General features: G+C 39.5%; 1 protein-coding gene across 1 annotated transcript in view; it reads left to right on the top strand.

Moving 5' to 3' along the window:
• The window catches only part of MYH15 (myosin heavy chain 15), a 139,167-nt gene that overhangs the window by 22,227 nt on the left and 93,688 nt on the right, over positions 1–23,252 (top strand). Inside the window, 5 exon segments of the mRNA XM_071220618.1 lie at positions 3,574–3,677; positions 5,086–5,222; positions 11,158–11,278; positions 16,625–16,774; positions 17,376–17,546. Coding sequence (XP_071076719.1) covers positions 3,574–3,677; positions 5,086–5,222; positions 11,158–11,278; positions 16,625–16,774; positions 17,376–17,546 — 683 coding nt within the window.

Here is a 23,252-nt window from a genome sequence, read left to right as displayed (position 1 = left end):
AGCATAAAATGTATTCAGTCTCTAGGCACTACTTTATCTGCATACATGAATATGCCTATTAATGTCTCCTACAGATGTTCCCCTTTTGTAAGCCCAGGAGATTTGGTACTTCTCAAGACTTGGCAAGCTAAATTAAATGGACCCTATGAAGTCCTTCTGTTACCCATCTCTAGCCTGAACCCCCTCATCCTCTTTACAATTCCCAAGTAGATAGGAAGGAGGAGGAGAACCCGACAGTCCTAACACCAAATAGGCCTGGAAACCCAATATTGACTGTCAGCCGCTAATTATATTTGTGAAGCCTTGATTACTCTTAAATTACTTTTCAGAGGAAGCAGAGCAGCTGAGATGTCACCTGGCAAGGAAGAGAAGGTCATCTTGAAGGCAGACTGCTTCCGCTCAAGAGTCTAGACCAGGGCTGTATAAACCTAAATTCTTATGAATTGCTACTGTTTGGGGTGTGATATTTGCTTGTATAGTTCTAGTATTCCACTTCCTTATTCTGTCTTGCATTTTTCCTGACTTACTTTGTCCCCTTATCGGTAGGCAGTAACTAGAGTGGTTGTCCCCCATTCCCCAAGATTGAGGAATAAACAACAAAAATGGGGGATTGGTAATTGTAGACAGCTCAGACTGGTCCTATTCTGTTTAATGAGACCTGGAACGGAAGTTTACACCACTCACGGATAACACCTGTGAGCTTTTAAGCTGCTACTACCCCTTAAAAGCCCACCCCAAACCCTGGATCAGTAAGACAAGTTTGCACTTTGCCTCCTGTGTTCTTGCCAGTTGACATGCAAATAGTGCTTCTTTTTTGGTTTTACTTGATATTTTTTATTGTCCTTTTCGTGGAATATTTTGGAAGCCTTAGTACCATTTTTTTCCTAGCCTTTATATTATGTGACTTTTTAATAGTTTTTTCCTATTGTATTTTTTCCCTTACCATTTATCACCTTTATACCCTCTTCTACCTCCCCCCTCCCCCTTGCCTCCCCTCCGTGCTAATGCTCCTTTCTCTGCTCTAAAGCCAGTGCTATAGTCTTGGCTTTTCTGTGTGTGTTGGGACTGCAAGCCCTTGCTCAGTAATACTACCAGCCCTCTCCTGAACTGTAACTCCTTCCTCCTCCTGGCCCTGTAGTTCTCACCCACGTGGTGCCCTGCCCCCATCCTCCCTGCCTTCTCCTTCAGCGCTTATCCAAATGAGCCTGCTTGGACAGAACAAGACCCTCCTTCTGTCTATGACAAAGGAGGAAATGGAATCCCATAATAGTTATAGACATAGGTTTGAGTAGGTAAGAGGCATAGTCTAACTGAAATACTGGAGACTATGTTCTAAATTCAATTTATCATTAACTGATTGTGAGCAAGTATGGAAGCCTTTCTAGACTATTTTCCTATATTTAACATAGAGAAAGCAATGCCAAACACAGCACCTTCGATCCTTATGATTGGGAGGAAAATTGTCAAAAATGACGTAAATATGAGACTAAAATGAAAACTATAAAAAGGTCACAATTTAGAATGACCTATAAGGTAATTCTTGACAAAATAATCTTGGAAAAATAGATATTTTTAAAAATAAGCCAGCCAACTGTAAGATGCTTTCACCCTAAAAACAAAGCAGTGTGTCTTGCACTTTTAGTTGTATAATTCTTCAGCATATTTGAGGAAAAAGACTATTTTATTTTTGTATCTTTATCTCCTTCCAGAGCATTTTTCTCTGCCTATGATAGAGGAAAAAGCTTAAATAAATGCTTTGATTTGAAAGACATGGAAATGATGTCTGCATTTGAGCTGTGAAGGAGGTGAAGGGGCGGGATGTCATGACGCCCGGGTGTCTGGCCTGGACAGGGTGTGACACTCACTGACATAGGGAGCCACTGGAGATACTTCAGGCTCCCTGCATTGAAATGTCTAATGGGAAGTTGGAGATCTAGATCTGGCGCTCAGAAGAATACATAGATTTGAGAGTCATCAGGAAAGCCATGAATGAACCTTGCAGTAGAGTATATAGGAATATTCTTGACTTTTAGAGTGTGACAGTATTTGACACGGTTGGTTAGTCTCCCCGCCTTGCAAATCTCTCTCCTTGGCTTCCAGTATACCTCCCTCACTTGCCTCCTTCCTAGATCTTGGGCATTTCTTTATGGATGGCGTCCTCTCTTTCATTACCCCGTGAGTGTCCTGGGGCTCAGTGCTTGGATCTATCTTGTGGTGATAGATCATCAAGACTTTAAAGATCATTTCTATCTGTTGATTTCCAAAGTTTGACCATGGGTCCAGACTTCTCTCCAGGAGTCTAGAATTGGAGCTCACAGACTCTCTTATATCTCCACTTGGTTTAGACAAGGACCAATTTATATGAATGTTTTATGACGGAATTTACTCGTTACTGGCTTTTTTTGTGCTATTGTACCACTATTTTTTTTTGAGACTTTTGCAGAGTGTAAAATGCCATAACCATAGATTGCTATGGTTTAGGTTGTGTATACAGTAAAATGGCGGGTTTTAAATGATCGGGGAAATTCATGTGGGACAAAGAGACACGCAGAAGAATCTCTGACAAGGTTGATGAGCGTGCCCAAGATCCTCTGAGATTTCAGTGAGTAACTTTCCTTTTAGCTTTCACAAAAATAAAGTAATTTAATAGAAAATTTTCCCTAGAATTTTACAAGATGGTTTATACTCTTCATGTCTGGCTTATGTCACTCTGCATAATTATTTTGAGTAATAGTCCATATGCAACAATTTAACTGTTGACAGGCATTTGGGTTGTTTCCAAAGAGAGCTGCTAGGAACACTTGCATAGCAGCCCAATTTTTTCTTTCTGAGATTTGGGGTTCAAGATAACAGAGCTTCACTTCACTGAGTGATAAATAGAAAAATCAGATCAGCTCAAAGAAAATTCCTTGAGAGCACGAGTGTGGCGCTAAGAGTTATGTGATTTGGCCAAGTCAGTTGCTGACGTGCTCCTGACAGCCTGCCTTGACTTTGACCCGCATCGTGTTTCCTGACTAAGTGAATCGTGTCAGGAGTCTTAGACACATGAGAGGGGCAGCACTGAACACAGTAGCTGATATACAGGTTTCTTGAAAGACAGACTCAGCCTCCTAATAGGGAGGACGTGCTGTGACAGGATTACACTGCTAATGTTCCTGGAGTGCTGACCCCAGGGTCTGCTGCTTCCTAGCCTTTGAAGCTCAGGCCCATTATACTTGTAATTTTATAAAGCATTTTTTGTTCTTCAGCTCTCAACCATGCGTCTAAGCCAAATTCCTGTTTTCAAAGTTTTGCCAACACATTATCTGTTTTCTTTCACACCAATTCAAGCTGCTGCCATTGAATCTGCTTTCAGATTTGGCCTGCCTGATCTTGGGAGGCGTTACCACATGACTGACAAGTTAGCAGAGGGCAAAAATTGATTGCAGAGCTTTGGGTATTGAATATGGGTTTATTTTGGCTTGATTATAAGTTATTATAAGCTCTAAGAATAAACTGTGAATATTGGTCAATTATTTTCTATAGCTCCATGGGTTTCTTTAAACTGTTTAACTGGTGGTTTTCCCACTGCAAATATGCTCCTGGTGTCTGAAAATCCTTCTGACTTTCACATTTGCTGTCATGGAGTAGTTGCTGTGGAGAGCTCAGATGATGCTGAACAATTGCTGGCCACAGATGTGAGGCTTGTTCGTTATCAAAGCAAAGTCTGGCAACACCAATGAGAAATAAAAGAAAGCATCTTATATCTCCACTCTTCTGAAGGGTCCTGGGGAAGCGACCTTTCTTTTCCTGGAGATGGAGAGTAGAAGGAGGCCCTCCAGGGCTGCTTCTGTCCAAAGTTTACTTATTTCTTATAAAAATGCACATTGTTTATATATTGTAGTAATTTTGGGACAAGTAGAAAAGTAGGAAGATGTTTTGACTAAATGGCAACTGCTGTTTTTTTCTGTTTTATATATATATATATATATATATATAAATATATATATAAAATATGCTGTTTTTTTCTGTTTTATATATACACACACGTGCACACACACATAAATGACTTTACAGTCTTTATTCTTTTTTTCCCTATCTGGGGTTGCTATCTTTTATTTTTAAATAGAAGATCATAATCATACTATGTGTATATTTGGTATATAGAGTTTCCTTTTTCAGTTAATGTTATAATATATGTTTTCAGTGTTATTATAAACTCTTCATGACCATTTATGTGGATACTTAATATTTTTTGAGGCATTTGTCCTATAGTTTTTAAGCCATTCTCCTATTATTAGACACAAGGCTTTTCATTTGTTTGTTTTGCTTTTGTGCTGTGGTGAATATCTTTGTAGGTACATGCTTTTTCTGTATATCAGATTCACCTTATGCTAGATTCCTAAAAGTGAAATTACTAGGTAAGGATTATAATAGAATGTAAAATCTGGACTGTGTTTTTTATAGTCTGTTTATGTATATTTTAAATTCACCACTGGAGAGATTGTACCAATTTCCATCTTCCGCTCTGGGAAGGTGGAAATTGGTACACATCTTACCATGTGCAGTGGCTTCTTAGGATACAGTTTGATGAAATGGGTAGTTTTTTTTTTTTTTCTTCTTTAACACTTCTTTTCACCAGCCTCTGAAATGTATCAGCTCTGGAATAAAGTTGGGAGAACATATGGAATCCCAGAAATAAGCAACCTATCAGATATGGAGCTATTTTTTGCCATAACCATGAAAAAGAAAATAACTTACCTATATAGACAGTTAATGATTCTGATTTCCGGAAGGGAGAGGAGGGACACAGGATATCAAGAAAATTTCTAAAACTACCAGAAATTAAATAGGCCAAGTCTGGTGTCTTCCTGATTCTTTTTTAAAGGGATCAGTAGACGTGGGTGACCAAGTGCCAACAGGGCCGATGTGCATTGCTTCTCAGGGGGCTGTTATGCTGCGGGGCTATGGCGATCTGTCTCATTCCCTTCTGGAGCCCACAGCCCATGGAGTGCAGGGGACTGTGACACATGGGGTGGCGGGAGTGAGGTACTACCACAGCCATTTGGCAAAGGAAGACACGGCCATCTGTTTCCCTCTGAACAGCAAGCCATGGACATCTTGGGCTTTCTTCCTGAAGAGAAGTATGGATCCTGTAAACTCACTGGAGCCATCATGCACTTAGGAAACATGAAATTTAAACAGAAACCCAGAGAAGAGCAAGTGGAAGCAGATGGCACAGAAAGTAAGAATTACTTTGAAGTCATGACATACACTTTAGATCCTTGACCCCAGGCCTACGCCCCTTTCCTTACAGTTGGTTTTTGAAAAATGTTGAAATTAATCAACACTCTCCCTCAGTTGCTATTCCTCAAAATTATTCTCCTAGCCACCACACTGATGTAGAATCCTTGTATCTCAGAATAAATAGCATTTCTTAATTAATTATTGAGGATGCCAGTAAACTTGCTAAATTTGGGTAACACAGGGTTGACTGGGCCATTGCCTGCCTTCAGCACACAGACTATTGAGAAAAACAGAGAAGGGAAGGAACAGACAAATTACCATAAATGTAGTAAGTGATGTAATGGGAGTGTGAGCAAAGATTTTTAGAATTTCAAAGGCAGAGTTTTCACCGGACAGAGACTACAATGGCTTCATTTCTCTTTGTTTTTTATTCATATTTTAAAAATCTATAGTCTTGACTGCTTATCAAAAAGATTTGAGGCATTTTTCAATGAATGACCTGTTCAGAATAATCATTCAAGTAGAAAATCACAGTTATCAAGAGAAGGAAGCATAGTTGTTATAATTATTTCACTTAATATTAAAATTCCTGGCAACTGAAACAAAGAAAGAAACTCAAATCCTTCAACAAATAATTTTTAATAAAGTTTGTATTTATAATTGTGGTGAAATACATGTAACATAAAATTAGCTATTTTAACTGTTTCTAAGTTTAGTGCCATTCTACAGATTATCGGCATTAAGCATCTTCACACTGTGCAGCCATCACCACTGTCCGCCCCGGAAAGTGTGCACCACCCCAAACGCAACTGCTCTGTTTAACGATGACTCCCCATTTCCCCTCCTCCAGCCCCTGGCAACCATTATTCTGCTTTCTGTCTCTGTGAATTTCACTACTCTAAATACTGTAGGTGGAATCATACGATATTTGTGGGTTTTTTTTTTTTTTTTTTTGCTCTGGCTTATTTCCCTTAGCATAATGTCTTTAAGATTCGTCCATGTTGTATGTGTCAGGATTTCATTCCTTTTGAGGTGTGAGTAATATTCTATTCTATGTGCATGCCACGTTTTGCTTGTCTAGTCATCCAATGATAGGCGCTTCAGTCACTCCCACTTTTCACGACTGAGAAGGGATCCGTTCCTAGTTCCAGCTCACATCATGCTTGATTTCTTGATCTCTTCTTCAGTTCTTTCACCGACTTGATATTTTTTGCTTGTGTGTTATTTATTCTCATGGATTATAAATTCCTCGATGCCAAGGATTTTTTCTTGTTTAGCTCTCTTCTTACTATTGCATCCAGCACCAGGCCTTGCACATAGCAAGTGCTTAGTAAACTTTGCTCAATAAATTAATGAAATGTGCCGTGGCTGGTGTGGCTCAGTGGATTAAGCACCAGACTGTGAAGCAAAGGGTCTCCAGTTTGATTCTCAGTCGGGGCACATGCCTGGGTTGTGGGCCAGGTCCCCCATAAAGGGGGTGTGTGAGAGTCAACCACACATTGAGATTTCTTTCCCTTTCTTTCTCCCTCCCTTCCTCTCTCTCTAAACATAAGTAAATAAAATCTTTAAAAAAATTAATGAAATGTGAACTCAGAAACCATATATTAACCCTTCATAAAAAAAACTATTGAATGTTATTATCATAACCCCTCTTTCAATCAGGTGTGGACTGCCAAAACTGGTTTGTTTTTTTTTTCTTTCTGTGTATCTGGTTGTTCACAGATGAGACTGAACTGGGAGAAAATTGTGATGGTGGAAACAAGTGTCTTTTGCTTTTTTCAGCCTCCTTACCTGTTTTCAGGTTAAGTCAGACTTTGTTCTCTCCATCTTCTTGACTTCAAAATGTACTTACAAATCCCAAAATTCTAGAGAATACTTGTCGAAGTTGGCTTTGTATTGGAATCACCTGGGGAGTTTTTAAACTGAAGCTCAGGCCTCACCCAGACCAAAGAAAGCGGATCTAGGGCTGGGTGTAGGCAGCGGTGTTTGTCTTCACAACTCCCCAGGTAACCCCTGTGTTGAGTGAAGGTTGAGGACCATTGCAGTAAGGACTCTGTTCTCCCATGTTTATGTGTATCAGAATCACTTGGAGAACATGATAAAAATAAGCCTAGACCCTGACCTCCTTCAGGGAGCTAGTCTTTTGGTTCTGCATTAGCTCTTCAGGCTGTTGTGATCCCCACTCATGTAAGAGGACCCCTGCTCTGCCTGCATGTTACCCCCCACCCCCAGTTCAGATCATACTGCCTAAGTAAAACCCGTGGGTGTGTTCACAGCATCCTGAAGGAATGGTGATTATTGATGGAGATTTCAGAAAGCATCTTTCAGGACCACAGCAGGTCACATGATGGAAATGTGTTTGCATACATTGATTGCTATGTTTGCAAAAGCATCTTTTGAACATCAGATAGAATTTTATTCACAAATTTAACCTATTTTTATTTGGGTTGTAAAACTATAAATCTTTAGTGCAAGTGAAGTAATTTATTTTTTAGAACATGATGACCACTGTTGTTTTCTGTCAAAAAATAAAAGATGGAGAACATGTGTGATGTGTAACGTAACGTGGGGGATAGGTGCAGGACATGCTGGCCCTCTGGGGACACTCGACTGCTTCTGCAGTGGCTGAGAAATACTTCTGTAGTGGTGGATGCTATTTCTGTTAGAGCTTACAGTGGGATACTATACAGAAAAATTGGGGGTGTTTTTGTTAATGGATAGAAATATACTCAAAGGACTGTTCTTAACACTAGAAAAATGGTGTATAAATTTGAGACCGTTATTACCTCTAATGTCCACCTGAATGCTTCCAAACCTTAGAAAACCAGACTCCTGTCTTTTTTCTTTTTCCTGGACAGATATTGTGGAATTGTTCATTTTTCACATTGTTGGTTACTATTCATCTCCACTCAGATTCATCAGGCACTTTGCATTTCTTCCTTTCTTTTAAAATATTTTCATGTAGGGGTAGATGGTGTCTTCCAGTTTAAAAACTCTATGGCTCTGACACACTGGATTCTCCACTTGAAGCAATCAGTCCTTTCTCTCTCTGCAAGCATGGCGCTTTTAGCAGGAATATCTCCGCATCGGTGGGCACGTCTGCTCGAGTTTTGATTTTTCCATTTATTTCCCCAAACAGGCTTTGCGTTTTGAAAGGTTTCATAGCAACTGAGTACCTAGACCATTATCACTGACACAGAGTGGGTGTGTAGCTTGCAGAAATGTATGTATAATATGTATTGATTTTAGTTAACAAGCAAATCAAACATTTCAAGCTTTTCAAGCCTTTGTGAAAATTTTAAAGCCCCACAGAAAGGAAATGGATATCATCAATGATGGCTCACACTCTCTAAGTGTGTGTGCGCACGTGTTTTACTTGCCCCGTTTGTGGTTATCGCTCAGGAAATTTCGTACTTCTTAGTAAAGTAAGGAAAGACTGCATTTTTTCTATCATAAAATATTATTTTATAGGCTGACTACATCGGATATACTAGTATATGTCAGAATTCATTTAAAATGGAAGACGTAGCATAGAGATTTCAGATGAATAAAATATTCCTTTTGTATGATAACTGAAGAAATATACAATTTGAAATGTGCTTATAACGTTTTGCCTGTGGCATTTTTGTTTTAAGGGTTTTTTTAAACACCTGATGTGATACATGCCTATTTACTTTTCCTTCTGATAACACTCTTCCCTGCTTCTGTCCTCAGAAAATAGAAACTGGTTTCTAAAAGTGCAATTGTGTGGGTTGCAGGTATTCTTGTTGGGCAGCAGAGGGCACTATGGCACAAATAGAGACTCCGCAGGAAAAGAAATGGTTTTTAATACAGTACTGGGCAATTGTCCTGGCTTTTGTTGATTAGTGGTTGTCTTGAATGATCAAATTACAAGTCCCTGTTTCATTCAAAGAATCTACAAGTATATACATAAGAGGGAAAAATAGGCAGGTAATAAAGATGAAATATTCCATGTCCTTCAGATAAACATGTCTTTTTAGAAAGAGATTTTTTTTAAAATTAAGCTATAATTTACACACAACAAAATTCCCCCTTTTTAAATATAAAGTTTAGTGAGATTTAATGTATACATAGGTTGTGTAACCATCGCTATCATCTAATTCCAGAACACTTCATCACTCCAAAAAGAAATGCTGTACCATAGAGTAGTCACTCCCCACCCCATTCTCTCCCTAGCCTCTGACAACAACCAATCTCCCTTCTGTCTATATGGATTGGCCTTTCTGGGCAGGTCATGAAAATGGAATCATATAATATGTGAGTTTCTGTGTTTGTCTTCTTTCACGTAGCATAATATTTTCAAGTTTCATCCGTGTTGTAGCATCATCAATACTTCATTTCTTTTTATGGCTGAAAAATATTTCATTGTATTTATATACAGCATTTTGTTTATCCATTCATCAATTGATGAACATTTGTGCTTTTCCACTTCTTTGACTATTATGCATAATGCTGCTAGCAACATTTGCACATACTTTTTGTATGTGTGTGTGAATATGTGTTTTCATTTCTATTGGCTATGTAACCTAGATGTGTGATTTCTGGGTCTAGAGTAACTCTGTTAAACTTTTTTTTTTGAGCTATTTTTTAAAAATTATTGTCCAAGTACAGTTGTCTCCATTGTCCCCCCACTAATGCCCCCCACCACAGGCATCCCACCTCCCTCCTCTGATCCCACCACCCCTTGTTTTTGTCCATGTGTCCTTTATAGTTGTTTCTGAAAACCCTTCCCCCCTCTTGCCCCATTATCCCTTCCCAACTCCCCTCTGGTAACTGTCAGTTTGTTCTTATTTCAATGTCTGTGGTTATATTTTGCTTGCTCATTTGTTTTATTGATTAGGTTCCACTTATAGGTGAGATCATATGGTATTTGTCTTTCACTGCCTGGCTTATTTCACTTAGCATAATGCTCTCCAGTTACATTCATGCTGTCGCAAGGGGTAGGAACTCCTTTCTCTCTGCTGAGTAGAATTCCATTGCGTAAATGTACCATAGTTTTTTTATCCATTCATTTACTGATGGGCACTTAGGTTGCCTCTAGCACTTGGCTATTGTAAATTGTGCTGCTATGAACATTGGGGTGCATAGGTTCTTTTGGACTGGTGTTTCAGGGTTCTTCGGATATAATCCCAGCAGTGGAATTGCTGGGTCAAAAGGCAGTTCCATTTTTAGTTCTTTGAGGAAATTCCATGATCTTTTCCATAGTGGCTGCACCAGTGTGCATTCCCACCAACAGTGCACTAGGGTTCCCTTTTCTCCACATCCTCCCCAACACTTGTTTGTTGATTTGTTTATGATGGCCATTCTGACTGGTGTGAAGTGGTATCTCATTGTGGTTTTAATTTGCATCTCTCTGATGGCTAATGATGCTGAGCATCTTTTCATATGTCTCTGGGCCCTCTGTATGTCCTCCTCGGAGAAGTGTCCGTTCAAGTCTTTTGCTCATTTTTTAATTGGGTTGTTTGTCTTCCTGGAGTGGAGTTCTGTAAGTTCTTTATATATTCTGTTTAACTTTTAAGTAGTTGCTAAACTACTTTCCACAGTAACTGTACTGTGTTACACTCTAACCAGCAGTGTATGAGGGTTCCAATTTCTCCACATCTTCACCAATACTTATTATTCTGTTTTGTTTGTTTGTTTGTTTGTTTATAGCCATTCTAGTGGCTGTGAAGTGACATTTCATGTAGTTTTGATTTGCACTTCCAAGAAATAGAGTCTTAACTATTTAGGGCTCAGCTAATTATTTGAAAAATGTAATCTAACTTGCTACATCAGTTTCAACATACTATCTTTTCATCCTCTGGATAGTATTTAACTATAATAGAATAAATTTAAACAGTATTTTTCCTTCCCCTCTTCCTCTCTCCTCCTTCCCTCCTTTCCTCCTTCTTTTCCTTCCTTTCTTCTGACAAGTGCTGACAAAGCTGCTTTTCTCATGGGCATTAACTCCTCTGAGATGGTGAAGAGCTTGATCCATCCTAGAATCAAAGTTGGTAATGAATATGTTACTAGAGGTCAAAATGTAGAACAGGTAAGATGGTTTTTAAGAAATCCTTACCTGAGGATACTTTTATTGATTTTAGAGAGAGGAATGGAGAGGGAAAGAGACAGAGAATTTCTATGTGAGAAACGTTGATTGTTTGCCTCTCATGCATACCCTGAGTGGGGGCTGAACCCACAAACTAGGTACATGCCCTGACTGGGAGTCAAACCCGCAACCTTTTGGTGCACGGGACGATGCTCCAACCACCTGAGCACCCAGCCAGGGCAGGTGAGGTGATTCTTTAGGAGCATTGTGATTCTATGATCTTGTCATAAGTGTATAAATATCGTACTTGTGTATTTTTCAATTTCTGATGATGTCTGCAACAAAAGCTTCTGTAAAACAAGAAAGAGCAGCTGTGATGAACATTCCCAGTGGCTGCAGTTGTGATGCACATCAGAGTAACTGCTCTTGTGTTAAGAGTCTTTGTAGCCTGAAATATACCGTTTTGGCAGTTTTCCCTCGAGCAACGAATTTCTCTGCAGAGGCAGGCAAGCCCTTTACATGTTGTGATCAAATCTTTGTTGTCCAGCTAAGAAGTTTCAAAGCTATTGGTCTCTGACATGAGTATATTTAATAAATTGGCATCCCTCATCTATTAGGAATATTGACTTTTGAGAGTAACAGGCACATGGTGACATAGTCAGGGAAAGATTTCAGAATATATTTTGAAGTTAGTATTTGAGGGGAGGGGATTAAGAACAGAAATGAAAGATGGGAGGTCGTGTAGGTTTTGTTCAGCATCGAGGAGAAAGTTTTAATGATAGAATTAATAAGAGCTGGGAGGCTTTGCCAGAATACAGTAGATAATGCCCAGAGCTGCTGGGTAGTGAAACCATCTGAGCATGCCAGTGCATTTCAAAATGATAACTTACATCTGAACTGTGTGTTAGTCAGTATGAAATACACATGCTTCAGTAACACACACATGCTAAAATCTCAGTGACAATAAAATAAACGTTTACTTCTTTCTCCCACCAAAACCAGTACACATCGGACAGCCTTCTTTCTCTTTGTAGTGAGGCCATCTGCAACACATGGCCTCCAAGTTGCTGCACAAGGGCACAGATGATTTGTGGACCACGTGCCCCCCCCCCGAATTACTTGGGGCTAGATGTGATATCACTCTCACTGGTATTTTATTGGTAAGAATTAGTCAAATTATCCCTTTAGTTACAGGGATCTGAGAAATATGGTCTTTCTGGTAAGAGAAAATGGTATGATCACACATATATATTAAACATTCAGAGGTATTATCTCCTTCCATTCTTACAATACTCAGAGATAAGTAGGGAGGGCAGGAGTAATTTCATTTTTCCACTTGAGGAAACTTAGGGTTAGGGAAACTAACCCTAAGGACACACAGCTAGTATTCAGGTGACACGTAGATTTTCTACACCTAAAATCCAAAAATGAGAGAGATGTGTACAAATCTGTGATAGAAGACAGTTATTTTGACTGCAATAAACTATTTCATTTGGTGTATTAAGGCATCTGGTGTGACTGTTTTACTTAAAACATTTCACCAACTAATGAAAACCAGTTTCCTAGTTTGGCTTACTCTATGAATCAATAATTCTACCTCTACCACAATACTAACTATACTGAAACAATTTGCCTATGTTTTTGTCCTCCCTGGTAGCCTGGGTTTCTTGGGGCCACGGAGTATGTGTAATTCATCTTGACACCCTCGGTAGTCAGCACAGTGCCCTGCAAGCAGTAGGTGCCACAAGTGTTAAAATAAACTAAATACGGAGCTAAACATAAACCACGATTAGCAGGACAAGTAGCTGAAACTATTTCTTGGTAGTGAGCTTAGAGGCATTTGGCAGTTTCTTGCTTTGTAAGACATTCACCACAACAGGCCTGCATGACATGCTATGATTATAGAACAAGAATGTGCTCTGTAAAAAACTAATAAGCCCATGGAAGGACTGGAATCAAACCTTCGCCTCTTTAATATTGTGTTCTCAGGGACTGAGTTACCACACCAGGCTTTATTATAATAGAACCAGTGAAGCAAGCTTCTATATTATTATTCAACATTAAATGAAAAGAAAATCCTTACCCTCGTCCCTCCCTCCTCTCCTCCTCCCCTTCCCCCTCCCCCTCTGACTTCCTCCCTCTCCTGGAGACAGAGTAAGAAAGCACACTGTAAGGCTTTTCTTTTCTTAGGAATTTTACTGACTTTATAGAGACAATTGCCACTGCTAAGAATAGAGATGTATGTATATGCTCTGTTGATGGCAATTGCAAAAGATGGCAAAAATTCTTGCAGTGTTAACACTGTAAAAACATTAAGTTCTAGCTCTAATGCTAATTCACTCTGGGACCTTGGTTAAATATTTTCAGCACCCCAGTGAAGAGATTGAATTCCTCTGTGTGTTTCAGTAGAGGAGTGATTGGCATCTAAAGGGGCAGTTCTTCATGTACGAGAGTGTCTTGCATATTGTAGGAGGCTTTCCATTCCTGCTCACAGGTGTGGGATACCAGTAGCAAACTCAGTCATTGTGACATTTCAGCAAATGCCCTCTGTGTTTCCTAAGTCATTCTTCTCTAGAGGAAGGTGCCATCCTGAGTTGAGAGCCACTACACATGATTATGTGCCTATATACAGTGGAATGTACTTAGCCCTAAGAAAAGACGAAGTATTGCCATTTGTGACAACATGTATGGACCTTGAGAATACCATGCTAAGCAAAATAAGTTAGACAGAACAAGTCAAGAACCATATGATTTCACTCCTTTGTGGGATATGAAACTGAAAGCAACAAATGAACAAGCAAGAAAAACAAACAAACAAAAACTAATAGACGCAGACAACAGTACAGAGGGAAGGAGGTTGGGGGGATAGTAAAGGGTAAAGGAGGTCGAATATATGGTGACATAAGATGATTTGACTTTGAATGGGGGGCACACAGTGTAATAGCCATATCCTGTATCATAGAAATGTACACTTGAAACCTATATAATCTTATTAGCCAATGTCATCCCAATAAATTTAATTAAAAAAAACCTAGGGCTCTTTGGCCTAGTGTTTTATGATCTAATGAGAATTCCAACTGTGCCTATTAGAAATGTTATTTTAATTTATTCTTTTTTTTTAAGATTTTATTTATTTTTAGAGGGAGGTAGGAAGGGAGAAAGAGAGGGAGAGAAACATCAATGTGTGGTTGCCTCTCACTCACCCCCTACTAGGAACCTAGCCTGCAACCCAGGCATGTGCCCTGACTGGGAATCGAACCAGTGACACTTTCCTTCACAGGCCAGCACTCAATTCACTGTGCCACACCAGCCAGGGCAGTTCTTTTAATTTAAAAGATTAATAATGATAAAACAATAATAAAAATCAGTATCCTCTGAGTAACTAACAAGGGTGCTATGCTAAGTGTGGGTATGTCATTCAATTGAACAGCAGGACTGTGCGGTTGATACTGTCTATACCTCCATTTTATACTTAAAGACAGTGAACCTTAGAAACCCAGCTGGGAAGCAATGGAGGGTGGATGAGGAAGTAATAAAGGTGGAAAGGGGGAACTAACAGTATCCAATAAGTGCCACATGTCGTGTTACATATATTTGCATTGCCTGTCATATTGCATCTTTCCAACAACCCTATGACATGCGTATTACAATGTTGTTATCTTACAGGTGAGAAAGGTAAGGATCAAAGCGGTTAGAAATATGGCTGACTCCCTGATTTTTGTTGTTGTTTTCGTCTCAGCTATCATGCGTTATTGTCCCCCAGTAATCAAAGTCTTCTGTGAGGTTATTTTAAAAAGAGCTAAGAAATGAGTCTGTTTAGTTCCTGAAAAGCAGAAGTGTAGGTTTAGCTGCCTAATTCAAGTCATTGGACAGAAAATGGTTAATTAGTATGCTATGTATTGGTTTATTGTTTTCATTAACTCATTCAGAAGACACCATACCTTCTATTGCTTCCTCTGTGTACATCTTCAGGCTTTCTTCCAGTAATTCTTCACCATCCCCTGAGGCAAGTTTTTCTCCCACCCATGCTTCTCAAGTATTTAGGGAATTAAAAGGAGGTGAACAAGTTAGTCATGTTCTTTTTAAAGTTCCAAAATATCTGCTGTAGACAGAGAGTGATGTCCTTGGTGCTCCAGAGGATAAAAATCATTCTTGGTGCTTTATTTGTTCGGGTGTGCTCTTGACGCCAATAATAAAAAACAGTGATGCCATCCCGACTATGGATAACTGTGAGAATGACTCAAGATATAACTGATCAGAGAGTGGATGACTCAGAACTAAATCACCACCAGACACCAACTGGCTCCCACTGTGTGCTCTCTCCTGGGCAGCTGAAGGATGGATGTGATAGGCCTATTTTAAATGTTAAGTGGTTGCAGCACATTCTGCTTCCAGGCTTGGAGTATGCCCAGCTGAAATTCACTCCTACTTGGAGTCTGTCAGAAACCTGCTACTACATCAGCGCCTTTGCATTGGAAGTAGGATCTGCCTTTGCACAGCCTCACCCAGACACAGAGGCTGGAGCTCTCCCCAGTAGGTTATGTGAGAGCCTTTGCCACACACCTCCAGGGAGGGGAACGCAGCCTGAGTTTTACAGTAGGAGAATCTGAGTCAGAATGATGCGCTAAATTGCCATTTTCCCTGCAGGGACTTGAGAGCAGCTGTGGGAAGCTGAGGTTAGAAAGAACCTTCAAGAGCATTATTCAGATAAAGATACTGCATGCAGCCCAAGAGAGGTTAGGTCACTTGCCAAAGGTGACACAATTCATTAGCAGCTGCGACAACAGCAGTAGGATAGGGCTAGGGACTCCAGAGTCCTCAGTTACTCTACCAGTACTTTTCAAACCTTATGGTACATGGGAATCAGCAGGGGATTGTGTTGGAGTGAATATTCGGATTCATAGGTCTGGAACTGGAATCGACATCTTTAACAAGCTCCAAGATAGTGCTGATGCTGCAGGTCGCAGGGTCACACTTTGAATAGCAAGGCTTCTGAACACATTGCCACCTCACCCCAGGATATTTGGTCTTTTGGTAATGGGAACCTGATTTCTCTCACACACGTGTTGGGTAAAGGAGAAGCATCAGGGTTACCTACTTCCTTTCACCTCTCTTTCTTCCCTTCTCCTTTCCCTATTCCCTTTCCCTTTCCTCCCTTCCTTGTTTCTTTTTTCCTTTTTTCTCATTGTATTGTATTTCCTCTCATGTACCATCTCAGCAGTAGGCTAGAACTACGGAAAGTCAATAAATATATCTGGGTTTACTAGAAGGCAGTTACAGATAGAGAATGCTAGGATTAAAATCCTAGCACTGCTGTCAGATGAAAGGGTGTTTCAATGTGATTCCTAGGTGACCTACGCTGTTGGAGCCCTGGCCAAGTCAATATATGAAAGGATGTTTAAGTGGCTGGTGGCACGTATCAACAGGGCCCTGGATGCCCGGCTACTAAGGCGGTTCTTCATTGGCATTCTTGACATCACTGGCTTTGAAATCCTTGAGGTAAGTATATTTGATAAGATGAAGTCAATGCATATTTACAAGGAGATTAGAAAATGTGAACTGAACGTCAGGAAATGGCATCGAAACTTGATGCAATTTGTTCTTTGCAAACCTTAAGAGCTACTGTGTTTGGAAAATAGCCATTATTAATATTAATAAATAATCATAATGGATAGGATTAAGAAATTAATTAAGCTTTAAATAAAGGTACATAGAGATAAAGGAATATTTTGTGACTTTGAATTTTAATATCATTGTGTTACTTTATTGTCACAATCTTTAGTTCGTGAGTATATCTGAAGGAAGTAAAAATTTAATTGAACATTTGTTACTTACTGGGTTTATTTGCCATTATGTGATAGTACTAATGGTTTTTTCTTCAATTTTTTCCAAGTGGACCTGAATTTTATTTTTTCTTTGAGTTATATTCTATAATTAAAAATGTGTCTATTCAAGGTGTATAATTTGACAATTTGGTACACATATACATTGTGAAATAATCACCATAGTCAAGTTAATTAACATATCTATTACCTCAGGTAGTGGCCCTTTTCTCAATTTTATTTTTATCTTTTCTTCCTACCAAATTACATCTTTGAAGTATAACAGCCTTGAGCAACTTTGCATTAATTTTACCAATGAAAAATTACAACAGTTCTTCAATCAGCACATGTTTGTTCTTGAACAAGAGGAATATAGGAAAGAAGGCATTGACTGGATGCCCATCGACTTTGGTCTGGATTTGCAAGCCTGCATAGATCTCGTTGAGAAGGTGATGCATGTTTTTCTCCTTGCCCATTCTCATTTAAGGAGCGTTGTCCCTGCTTGCCATGTTGATCCACGTCAGGACTTGGGCCCTGGCCAGGGATGGGAGCTGGGGCAGGAGAGCTCTGCACTTTTTCTCTTAATGGCCTTTGTGTGCAGCACTTGTGACATCTTAAGTAAATGCTCATGTCACTTACTCCACTCCATCATCTCTAATACAGACTGTTGCTACACATTTGCTGCTTACTCATGGTCTCCGTTCTTAATGCGTGAGGAAACTTGTCGAGATTAAAAATGGTCATGCTCTTGAGTGGAAAAACAGAGCTGAAAATATAAGCACTGTCGGGCCTGGCTGATTAGCATAAGGTGAAGGAGTAGACCCAGAGCAGCTTAATGAAATTTGGCAAATTAGCATGCAAACAAACAACTGCCATAAATCCTCAAGGCCACTACCTTGCAGGATGTAGTTTGTTCATGTAATTGGACAAGTATCAGTTTAAGTAATTTATGACAATACTTCATGGCTTATTAGTAAATTATCCACAGTGTACGGTTTCTGAATCCAGTGGTGTTTCGGGACTCTGAAATATTTCCACGTGCTCTGGGAAAGATTAACCGGGTTTGCGGAAGGAAGTCACGATGGCTCTTTTCTGTGGCTTTGTCCATGGGAGCCAGTGTGGCGATGTGTTTATAGCCACCTGCCCCTTGTGTCTGGCTGTAGCTGTGGATTGTTGTAAAGCCCGAAGACAGGGCTGAGCAGGTCAAGGCCTCGTGCTTTTAACTTGCTGAATGTTTTCTTGAGCTGTGCTGTCACATTTGATTCTCAACAACCCTGTTAGGTGAGGGCTAAGGTGACACTTTTTATGGGCCTCAGTTTTTATCAATCAGTGTCCCATCAATTTTATTTATTAGGCTTTATATTAAACTAAATCTTCTTTGAAAATAACCATTATTTCCAACAGGAGTGGACATCGCATTGATTTTATTTCTTTTATAACCAGTGCACTTCCTTGGGGGAGAACAGGCTAATTAGAAAATAATGATAATGACCAACTCATGAGTTGATTAAAAATAATAATAATAATAATAACCCAACCATGATCTGGCTGATGTTTGCTGGCATTACTCAAGCTGTAGTTTTCTGATTAGAAATGAAAGAAAAGAACTGGAGCTTCTCAGAGGGGCAGATTTAGCTTCTGGCGCTTGTTCTGTAACAGTAACTTACTGTGATTATGGCAAAATACTGTTTTCAGGCAGGAAGATGGGACATAGACCTGATTCTGGTGGTAGTATGCCTGTGAATGTTACTGATTTTTAGTTGATCTGAAGCCTATTGTATCATGCCTGTCCATATCAGTTTTCTAAATAACACACTAGCCACATGGATGTAATTTTCTACTAATATGATAACATGAGAAAACAAAAACTGACCAGATGATAGAAGGAAAAGATAACTCTTCAGATTTCTATGAGTGATTTCAAAGGTATTCATGTCAGGCAAATGAGGAATACCAAAACCTTAAAATTATTTTATATTTTGAAAAGATTCATTTTGTTGACTCACACTATGTGAAGAAAATTTGTAGTAAATATTAATGATCAAACTTACTCCTTCAAATAGAATAAATCATAGGAAGTTTTCAAAATTTAAAGGAACTAAAATACATCAGTAGGTACAAAGTGTCTTAGAGCACGCATCTATGTGTATATATAAAAAAAGGAGATGTTCATACATAAAAGTTTTAAATGTTTGTTTATAAAAAAGCTTGTGTCAAACTAATGCAAATGTATTTTTTAATTAAGATTTTATTTTTAGAGTAGTTTTAGGTTCACAGAAAAATGGAGGACAAAGTACAGAGATATGCCCGGTCCCCCATATGTGCATAGCCTCCTGGTCATCAACGTCCCCCACCAGGGTTGCACATTTGATACAGTTGATGAACCTACATTGACAGACATGTCAGTATCACTCAGAGTCCATAATTTACCTTAGAGTTCACTCTTGGTGTTGTATATTCTGTGGTTTGGACATATGTATGATGACATGTATCCATCATTATGGTATCAGACATAGTATTTTCATTGCCCCCCAAAACCTCTGCAGATCACTGATCTTTTTATTATCATCATAGTTTTGTCTTTTCCAGAATGTTATATAGTTGGGATTCATTCAGTATGCAGCCCTTTTAAATCGGCTTCTTTCACTTACTCATAATGTATTTAAGGTTCCTCTATGTCTTTTCATGGCTTGGTAGCTCATTTATTTTTAGCGCTGAATAATATTCCATTGTCTGGCTATACCACAGTTTATTTATCCATTTGCCTGCTGAAGGAAATCTTGGTTGCTTCCAAGCTTTGGCAACCAAAGCTGCTATAAATATCCAAGCTGCTGTAAATATCCACTTGCAGGTTTTTAGCGTAACTTAAGTTTTCAGTTCTTTCGGTTAAATACTGAGGAAGCAACGTAACTGTGCTTTAACCCCAGCGTTAATCGTTAACTGGGTCTTCAAGCATACAGTAACCTCCTTGCACGTATATGCAGTAGGCAAATCTATTATAGGGTTAGCTCGCACTCATTCATTACTTGGAATGTTCTAGTTTGTTTAGAACGTGAGCATCTATATATTTATATATAGTCATTTGTATATTAAAGTATTTACATGTGATTACATATTTGTGGTTTTACCTAGGAATTGGTAAAGTGATTAATTCTAATATTTTTAAGCAAACAAATCAAAATTATACATTTCAAAATTTGTTGCCCCTTCATTGTGGTCTCTCTGAGAGGTGACATCCACCTTCCAATAATTTGGCCCTTTTGGAAAAGTCTCTCATGGGATGGAGATTAGGATAACATTTTAGAACTTTACCCACTTTGGGAGGAAATTAGTTTTAATACTAATCATCTCACCTGTTTCCGCGTCCAAAGTGTGTGACCTAGCTTGATCACCTTGTTCGCCTTATTTGCCTGACTTGGCCTCAACATCTTTTGATTATTTCTACAAAATGATACATCATCACACAGCAGGAAATTTCCAAGTACCACTAGGCAATGGTGTCAGGTATCCTAAAGAATTTTCTGAAATATTTTAAATCCTGGCGGCACCTTGATAGTAAGTGTTGTTGCCTCCCAAGTGGGGTTCTTTGGATGTACTGCTTTTGATGCTTTTATTATAAAATGAATTACATTAATATTTAGTTACCTTTTATATGCATATAAATACTTTGTGCTTTTTTCTTTGCACCTCTTACTTTCTGCCTGTTGCCCACAGCAAAGCAACCCAGGCCCCAAAGCTCAAACCTGGATTGGATGTCAGAGTGTTCACTTGTCAAATAATTATTTTAAAATTTGCCGAGAACTTACATTTTATTCACCTTGGAACTCACTATGCTAAGAGTTGCGAGAAATGTAAACCAGAGGCATCATCCTAGCGTTCAAGGAACTTAGAGTATAATTGGAAAGATGTCTTAGGACCAAAACTATTACTGTTTGGTTTTTTTAATTAAAGAAACAAGTAAACTGATTCAGTAACAACTTGTTTTCGATCACTTCCTTGTCACCCCACTGGTGAGGGGAGGTTCCTGTCCTAGAGTTATGAGGATGGCCAAACATAGGACACCCTACCCTGGACCGATGAGATTGACAGCAGCTTATTCACAGCCTGGAGGAGGAGAACATTGTGCACCATGCAGAGCCACATGGTGTTTGCACTTGAGAAGAGAACGAATGAGCAGGGTCTGTGGGAGGCAGGCTTTGAAGTAATAATCAGGGGAGGTAACCCTTGGTTGCCACTGGAGGATGAGATTGACTTATTTGAATAATTCCATGGGCCGGCAGAGAACTGAAGCCCATTACTCAGGATAAACAGGCACTTTGACAGGTCCCATGGTCAGGAGTGTTGTTAGCTAGGGGACCTCACCCATGGAAGCACATCGGGAAGGGGAACTTGTGATTAGGTCACTTGAAGTCCCTTGGATTTCCCTAATGTCAAAGCACACACAGTGTCGGCCTTAATTTTAGGCCAAACACCACACTACTGTGCAGAAGTCTTTGAATTAAATTCTGTAGAAAAGTTAAGCATTTGTTATAAATAGCACTTGCCCTTAGGAAGTATGCAGTCAAGTAGGAAATTTGTAAGTCTAATAAATGTAAAAATAATGTGTCAGTATAAATATAGTAAGGCCCCGACAAAGACCCACAGAGCTCAGAGGAGCAGAGGTCACCTCTACTTGCAGGTATCTAGAAAGGTCTGGTGGGAAAGAGTGTAAAGTTTTGTCTAGACTTAATAAATGGGTATGATTTCAGCAGGTGAAGAGAGGACGTCAGTAAGTGAGGAGACTGGCAAAGGCATAGAGACAGGGAAAGCAAAGGATACATTCCAAAATGTTAGGTAGTCTAGTTAGAACTTAGAACAGATAGGTAGAAGTAGCTGGAAGTAAGAAAAAAAATAAAAATAAAAAATAAGGAGGATCAGCTTGTGAAGGGGTTGTAATGAACTTCTACCTTATTTGTAGGCAATGGGAAGCCAAAGAGGGTTCTGTGCTGGGCAATAGAATAGTCAGAGTTGCTTGTGTTTAATCCCGTAGATTTGTGTACGGTGGTTGCACTGGAAGGAAAGGCTAACATTAAGGCATTTAGGAAGGTGAGTAATAGACAGGCCCTGGGTCAGGACAGCAGAGTGGAAATAGTAAGAAAGTGACAGATGTAAACGAGAGGAAGGCAGAATTGGTCATATTTGAAGAGGATGAGGTTAGAGCACCAGTGTTCTGAGTCAGGGCAACTGGCTCAGACCATTTACTGTGCAATACAAAACAATTCATGCTATGGGGCAGCATTTGGAAATTAATTTTCTGAAAGGCCTCATACATTTTTTAAGATTTTATTATTTATTTATTTATTTATTTATTTATTTATTTATTTAAGAGAGAAGGGAAGGGAGGGAAAAAGGCAGAGAAACCTCAATGTGATAAAGAAACATTGATCAGTTGCCTCTCTCATGCCCCCAGCCAGGGACCTGGCCTGCAACCCAGGCATGTGCCCTGACCTGGAATCCAACCAGCAACCTATCAGTTTGTGGGAAGATGCCCAACCCACTGAGCCACACCAGTCAGGGCTGAAGGGCCTCATATTTATTAGAAGCTTTACACCTTCCAAGCACTGGAGAAATGGAGAATACTCTATAGAAAGAGTGTTTTTCCCTCCTCAGTGATTTAGGTGTTGCATTAAGAGCTGTGACATCTACTTGTCTTATGTATAACTTCTATTCACCACCAAACTGGCATCGTTGAAGTCCCAGGGAAATGGTGGTCCTCATGCATGGAAGGCGGCTCGGCCTGAAATGAGGTACCACTCCTGGTAGTTTGCCAAAACCCTCTAGTGGACAGACACCATCCCAGGAGATGTTTACATTTTTTAATGACTAATTCCAGTTTTTATTGAGGGTTGACTATAGACATGATGAGAAAATGCATAGTACAAGATGGAGTCCATACCTCCACAAGTTTGTACCAGCAAATCCACTTTAATTTATCAGATTCTTCCTTGTCCTCCTCATCATCTTTCTCATTTCTAACTCCCAAGAACCCCCAAGGTCAGTGCTGCCCAGAGCAACACAGGTGTCGGTTTCACTTAAGACTATTTTGTCCTCACTTAGAACACTTCACATATTTTCCCTTTGCATCATTCCCCACCTAGGTGCTCGAGATGAAGGAA

Source organism: Desmodus rotundus, chromosome 2 (assembly GCF_022682495.2).
Source record: "Desmodus rotundus isolate HL8 chromosome 2, HLdesRot8A.1, whole genome shotgun sequence".
NCBI lineage: Eukaryota > Metazoa > Chordata > Mammalia > Chiroptera > Phyllostomidae > Desmodus > Desmodus rotundus.
Note: the sequence above shows the minus strand (reverse complement) of the source record. Positions and strands in the feature narration are given on the sequence as shown.